The sequence below is a fragment of the Vipera ursinii genome (genome assembly GCF_947247035.1).
Source record: "Vipera ursinii genome assembly, chromosome: 17".
NCBI classification, from domain to species: domain Eukaryota; kingdom Metazoa; phylum Chordata; class Lepidosauria; order Squamata; family Viperidae; genus Vipera; species Vipera ursinii.
The window spans coordinates 4344222-4351304 of record NC_139530.1 but is presented as its reverse complement, the minus strand read 5'-3'; the positions used below and the strand labels follow the sequence as shown (position 1 = coordinate 4351304).

The 7083-nt window shown below is 45.4% G+C and overlaps 1 protein-coding gene and 1 long non-coding RNA gene across 2 annotated transcripts in view; one reads left to right on the top strand and one right to left on the bottom strand.

The window, feature by feature from the left end:
• Positions 1-332: 332 nt before the first annotated feature.
• LOC310647940 overlaps positions 333-7083 on the bottom strand; it is a 21557-nt gene continuing 14806 nt past the window's right edge. Inside the window, exons 6-7 of the long non-coding RNA XR_014493988.1 lie at positions 977-1100; positions 333-548 (exon numbers count right to left, since the gene is read on the bottom strand). This is a non-coding gene — a long non-coding RNA (uncharacterized lncRNA). The remainder of the gene's footprint in view (positions 549-976; positions 1101-7083) is intronic.
• The window catches only part of SST (somatostatin), a 3386-nt gene continuing 407 nt past the window's right edge, over positions 4105-7083 (top strand). The window contains exon 1 of the mRNA XM_083375555.1: positions 4105-4537. Within this exon, the coding sequence (XP_083231681.1) occupies positions 4352-4537 (186 nt within the window). The 5' untranslated portion in view covers positions 4105-4351. The remainder of the gene's footprint in view (positions 4538-7083) is intronic.

The following is a 7083-nucleotide window of genomic DNA, read 5'->3' as shown; positions in this document are numbered from 1 at the left end:
CTCATCTCCGTTTCAAAGCCGAAGAGCCAGCGCTTGTCCGAGGACGTCTCCGTGGTCATGTGGCCGGCATGACTAGATGCCAAAGGCACACGGAACGCTGTTCCCTTCCCACTGGAGCGGTCCCTATTTTTCTACTTGCATTTTTTACGTGCTTTCGAACTGCTAGGTTGGCAGAAGCTGGGACGCGTAACAGGCGCTCGCTCTGCTTAGGATTGCCTTTTGTGCACAAGGGTGTTTCATCTCTGCACAGATACACATTGGTAAAACACCCCATCGAAGCAACCTGCAAGAAACTGTAATCTCACAAACTGGCATTAACCAACATGCACTCGTACAGCTTACCTGATTTCAGCAATAAAACCAGAATTTGTAAAAACATCTAATGATCCGTAAAACCTCACAGGGCTAATTTCATTCCAGGCACTCTAGGAGGCTCAAAACTGCAAATCCTAACAGGCTGAGGACAGTTTTCACAAGGCAACTTACATTTCCAGGCTGGGCACCCCAATTTCTTCCATGGATAATATCTATCCTTGGCCATCTCATGCCTAGAAATATAAGAAAACATTGTCAAGATGGTAAAAGCCATACAAAAAAAAAAAAACTTACTTCTTCCCTTTCAGAATTTTTTTTTTAGTTCTTCCCTTCCAGAAAAATAAAGACTTTTTCTCGCTTTGTTTGAACAACTACAGTGGACAATATTTTCATCTGCTTTACGTTGCAGTGTAAAGATTTGACTTAGCTAGAGATATATTTTAAAGAGAGAAATCGAGCTGGAAAGGTTTTGAAATTTTAGAAGGCAGTATTGTAAAATTTTAACACCTCCTTTTTTCTATTACTAGGGTGCAAGCCTTTGGGAAAAAATAAAAACAATCGGCAAAACGTATAAGGATAAAGCCAAAAAGTATCTTCATAAACTCGTCGCAAAAGTTGAACAAGCCATAGCCTAAAACCGGGAGGAAGCAGAAAAACGTACAGGTCGGAGTGATGATGGGAAGTAGAACGCTGCCTTTCCCAGAAGCGGAAACTGCAATGCCAGCCAAATCGACCCTCGCAATTGGGGCACCATAAAGAAGATTCCACATTTTTTTGTGATTTTCCTAAAGGAGTAAAACACAATAAAGCCTGCTTAGTAGAGTCTTAAAGCATCGATGTCATGTCTTCATTCTTTCTCTTTTCTCTTATTTCGTTCTTTTTTTATTGTTTCTGCTTTTTAGTGTAAGGTGACCAGACTTACCTGGCGCTGGATGGACTCTAAATTGTGAAGGGACAACAGGTGGCCCTGTTGCGTATATGTTTGCAGTCTCCGCCTGTATGTCTGTGGGGATTCTCAGTCATCCAGCTCACGGTTGTCCCAAATTCGCTTTTTTTGCACAAGGCAAACCGGACTCTCCTGGTTTTCTTTGAAGACGTTTCGCTCCTCATCCTAGAAGCTTCTTCAGCTCTGAGCTGGGTGAGCAGAAGAAGCTTCTTGGATGAGAAGTGAAATGTCTTCAAAGAAAAACAAGAAACTCCAGTTGCCTCCTGGGGAAAAAAAAAGCACCTTTGGGATTTCCCAATGTAATTTTGCTATTACTGGTAACCCTCGCTTAACTATGGCAATAGGGTCTGGTCAAGTTAAGTGATGCAATCAAAAACACGAGGTCCTGTGACTATACTGATATTGATGGCAGAGGAGGCAGTCGCAGTTGACCTTGTTAGGCAAATCCTGTACAATCACACCATCCCATGGACACGTGATGGTCATTAGTTGGGTTTCCCATTCACTCTGTGGGAACCAGGCAGTGGAGGTTAGAAACGGAAGGAAAAGGAGCATTAATGCCAATACACACCCATTGTCGTTGGCTCTTTTTTTTTTTACAAGGACACCTGTAAGCGACGAAATCTTTCAGATGGCATAGAATTAGCCCTTTGCTCAAAAGGAAGGCTAAATCGTATGACGAATAGCCGCTAAGCCAAGTAGGCATGTTTGGCCTAATGGAGAGAAGGCACCAGTGGAGACACGAGAGCAAGGTGACAGGAAGAAGGATTAATCAAGGGAACAGCTTGCCTCCTGGCCTTGTGGGTGTTGAAAGGAAAAAAAAAATCGGACCACTTGAGGGTTGGACTAGAAGACCCCTGAGGTCCCTTCCAGCCCTATCACTCTATGGTTTTAGGAAAATCTGGCAGTTCATCCAGCTTTCCTCCTCCTTCCTCGGAGGAGAGAGCTGCCGCTCTCCAGGGTGCTGAAAAAGACCCACTTTCCACAATTGCATCTTGCGCGGCACCAGAAGGCTCTTTGGGTGGAAATTCCATCCACCGCTCAGCTGCGCAATTGCTACTATACGACTGGATTGCCATTGTGCTCTAATGTCGCAACATTTCCTCACAGAGGAAGTGTCTCCTCCCGCCCGGCAGTTTTCTCTGTGGTACATAAAGAGGCCAAATACAGCAAGCTGGATAAGATTAGGAAAACTGCCCAAAGGATTTCTGTTTTGTTGTTGTTTTTTTGTTTAGTTAGATGTACATTCAGAGGGTGTCAGATGTCAGCTACATTATTTTATTCTCATTATCAATCGTAATGGCACTATTATTTTATACAACCCCAGGCGACGAACATACCTGACACTGCGGCCTCCCTATTTTGCCCACCATAGCCAGAATTCTTTCAGCAGTTCCAAGAAGGCTCCACACCCATTTGCACCCCTCAGGTGACCCTGAGGAGACAGATAAACCTCCAAGTGGCCTCAACGACTCGCTAAAAGGATGCAAACGACCGGCTGTCTGCAAGGAGTATAAATCCTTCCCTTCCCCACCATCCAGTCAGAGCTGAAGAAGCTTCTGGGATGAGAAGCGAAACGTCTTCGAAGGAAAAAAAAACCAGGAACTTTGGGACCACCATGACCCTGGATGACTCTCCCTAGACATTTTGCTTTTACCTTCTGCAGAGATATACTGCTAAGCTTGTAAGCCGCCCTGAGTCTTCGGAGAAGGGTGGGATATAAATGGAATTAAAATAAAAAATAAATAAATAAAATAAATATCTTACATAAGTTTCAGTTCTGGGCTTTCAGCACTTGGCTATTTCTCATTTTTATCCAGCAATTCAAAAGAATGGGCTTCGTTAAAACTGCCCTTTCGGAGCCAATCCCATTTTCCTTGATATGTTCTCTCAAGGAACATTGCAGCTCTGGGCTCAGCTTTGCCGCTTGTGTTATAATTCTGAACCAGCGTAACAAACAAGAGAGCTTTTACAGGCAAAAGGGAGACGATGTTCTAAAAAAAATCTCACCGACCCGAGTCCTTGGTATATAAATCTAAATAAAATAAAATAAAAATAAAAGTCCAGCAGAAAACCACAATAGTAATTTTCGTTCCCCAGGCAAGACAGATGTATCAAGTTGCTAAATGTCAGCGGTAGATTAATCAGCTAAAAAACTTTTAACCTAGTTAGCAAGGGAGGTAACTGAAGAAGCGGGGGGGGGGGAAGAGAATGGATGCTGAAAGGGTGCTGTTCTGAAAGTGAAGTCTTTCTGATCAATGACCAGATTTTTATACACTTCCCTGCCATCAATTCATTCTTTGATCAAACTAGCCTCTCTCGCTAATCAGGCAAGGAGAAGGAAATTGCAGAGGATTCCACAAATTCTGGTCTCTGGTGGGTGGTGGTGGTGGGTGATAAAAAAATCAGCCTCACCAGGAAGGGGAATTGCATTTCGAAGGAGGAAAAAGTCTTCCACGAACCTCAAGAGTCTTTTTGTTTCGCACGTTTTACTTTAAAACCCAAGTTCTTTCTGAAACACACACAGGAACGATGCATTCTGTAAATGCCCTGCGTATTTATTATTATTATTATTATTATTATTATTATTATTATTATTATTATTATTATTATTATTATTATTTCTGCTTTCGCTTCTGCCGTCTGGACAGTGGGGAGGGGACGGAGAAAATCTACAAAACTCAACCTTTTGTCAAGAAAAAAAAAAGTAGAGAAGAATGCAAAGGCGCCTGGCTGCCTTTTACAGAACTCTTTTCTTTACACAGCTCTGGAATTTGTTTTTTTTTTCCCCCTCTTGATTTTTTTTCCAAGATGTAAGAATGTAGGGAGTGGGGTGGGGGGGGGAAGAGGAAAAAAGTCTGTCTAATTTCAATCAACATCACCCAGTGGAATGATCTCTTCCCCTCCCGTTCCTGCTGTTATGTCACAAGTACCTCCTGGGGGTTGGTGCTACATCTGGAACATCACCCATTCTCATTCCTCAAAGAAATGATGCTGCCACTTCCCTCCAAGCTCATTGGCTTGGGATAAAGTTTTTCCCGGCTCCCGTCAGCTGCCACAGCTCAGGGAGGTTTTTTTTTATAAAAGGAGATGCCGCCTCCAGCCAGAACGCACCTGAAGCTGGTCTGCCTCTTAGCTTCTGGCGCGCGAAAGCTTCCCGAAATCCTATCCGTCATGCCGATGGTGGGCAGGTTTGTGGCAGTGCTTCTGCTGACCTGGAGTATGAGCGCAACTGCCCTGCCGGGAGACGAAAACTTTCCTGCACAAAACAGCAGGGTGAGTTTGGTGTGTGTGTGTGGGGGGGGGGAAAATAAATAAATAAAAAATGACATTCCTTCAATATCTGAGGAAGAGGAGGCTTTTAAGGAAAAGGGGCTTTAAAAGAAGAAGAATGAGACAGCCCGTGCTTCCGGCTGGTGGGACGTTATGCCGTGAAAAAAGGTTTTCTCAGAATAAGGGTCCCTGTGAAGGAATCAGAAACAAAGCAAGCAGGCATTGGTGTGTGTGTGTGTGTGTGTGTGTAATAACTGATAAAAAAGAAGAGAGCCTTAATCTAAGCTTTTAGTTGAAATCTTGCCTTGAGAATTGCAAAACGAAGGACGAGTAATAGAATTTTAAAGAATAACATTGCCAGCTTTTGTGAATTCCCTCAAAAGCCAGTCTCCCACCACAGAAGGAAGAAAAGGGGGAAGAGATAATACACACACACACACACACACACACACACACACACACAGAGACACACACAGAGAGAGAGAGAGAGAGTCTGAAAACAATTGCAGGATCCTTGCCTCATTAGGCGATTCCCCAAGACAAACGCAGGCTAGGACAGACTATTTTTCTAAATAACCTTTCTTGCATCATTAGTGGCGTTCCAAATCCATTTGAGAGCCATAAATTGCTGGTGCTTTGGTTAGGAACGGACTTTCTCTACATGCTAGGGGTTGCAAGCGGCTTATAGAAAATTTAAATCCAGCCACTTCCAGCTGGATGAAGCAGGAAAAGCAGGAGCAGGTAGGGAGGAATCCTTGCTACGCAGGATCTGAAAGCGTAGAATTAGCTGCTTGCTTATATTCTGATTTACTGTGGGACAGCCCCATGTCACAGCGGTCACTGCAGATGGCTCTTAAAAGTGTTGGATGGACGCCCTTTCAAAAGAGGTCTTTTGATCTAGTAGATCACGCAAGGGCAAAATTGTCCTTTGAACCCCGGTATTCCAAGATGCGGTGGCTCAGTGGGTTAGGACGCTGAGCTTGTCGATCAGATGGTCGGCAGTTTGGCGGGTCGAATCCCGAGTGCCGCGTAACAGAGCTGAGCGCCTGATACTCGTGTCCCAGCTTCTGCCAACCTAGCAGTTCGAAAGCACGTAAAAATGCAAGTAGAAAAATAGGGACCGCTCCGGTGGGAAGGGAACAGCGTTCCGTGCGCCTTTGGCATCTAGTCATGCCGGCCACATGACCACGGAGACGTCCTCGGACAAGCGCTGGCTCTTCGGCTTTGAAACGGAGATGAGCACCGGCCCCTAGAGTCGGAAACGACTAGCACGCATGTGTGGGGGAACCTTTAGCTTTTACCTTTACTTTATTCCAAGACAACCGAGAGGGGCCTGGGAGGAGATTCAGGTGTTTGATTCCCACCAGCCTTTGAAGCTGGGAGGGACAACTGGCCATGGGAGAGCTGGCCACCGGAGAAGCGTTAGGCTAATATCGAAGAAACGGTGAAATAGAATTGTTAAAGGAAGGATGCCAGAGGAGGGACAAAATGAAAGGTGAATGGCAAGAAACGGAAATATGTTTTCCATCGTTTTAAACCGTCGAATTCTTGAACGGTCTCATAGCCAGTTGTCCCGGGGCGAGCTGACCGTGGCCAGTTGGCCGTGGCCAGTTGTCCCCTTACAGGAAGAGGAGCATAAAGCCTCAGGTAGACCTGTTGCGACACGAAACGAGAAGTCAAGCCTGACTTCTGGGGAGGTGGAAACCTTTTGCTGGAAACAGGAGGCAGCTGACTTGCAACTGGGAATGGTTTCTTCAGAGAGGCATTGTTCACTTTCTCTCTCTCTAGCCCAGGGCTCTGCAACCTTGAGTACTTTAAGACTTGTGGGACTTCAGCTGACGTCCACAAGTCTTGAAAGTGCTCCAGGTTGCAGAGCCCTGCTCTAGCCTACGGCCCTGGGTTCAAACCAGATCCAGTCGTCTTTAGCTTTTCAATCCGTACTCAGACAACGCAAAGGACCCGTTTGGGTGGAGAAAGTCCCTTGCAAACGCCATGGACGTGTCATTTCTACGGGGTCCTCCTTACACAGGTCATCCTCACCTTACAACCGTTCATTTAGTTGGCTGTTGGAAGTTACAACGGCACTGGGAAAGTGACTTACGACTTAGGATCACTTAGGATCATGGCAGCATGCCCATGGCTTGGTGACCAAAATTCAGATGCTTGGCAACTGACCCATACCTATGACGGTTGCGATGTTCCTGTGCGACTTTCTGACGAGCAAAGTCGACGGGGGCAGCCCGATTCCCAACAACCGTGTTCCTAACTTAGCCACCGCAGTGGTTCACTGGGACAACTGTGGCCCAAAAGTTCGTAAAGTGGGGCAAAAAACTCAGCGGTCAAAACTTTGGGCTCAATTTGGTCCTAAGTCAAGGACTGCCTGGATAAATAGGAAAGGGTTTGTCTTCAAAATCTAAAATTGGGTGTGACTATCGTAATCTCGATGCGAATTCCCCCGGTTTTCCTCCCCACCCCACCCCTTTTAAAAGAAAACCCCTTTCCTGCAAGGATGGAAAAAATCTCAACATCCCCTTCTCTCTTTTTCTCTC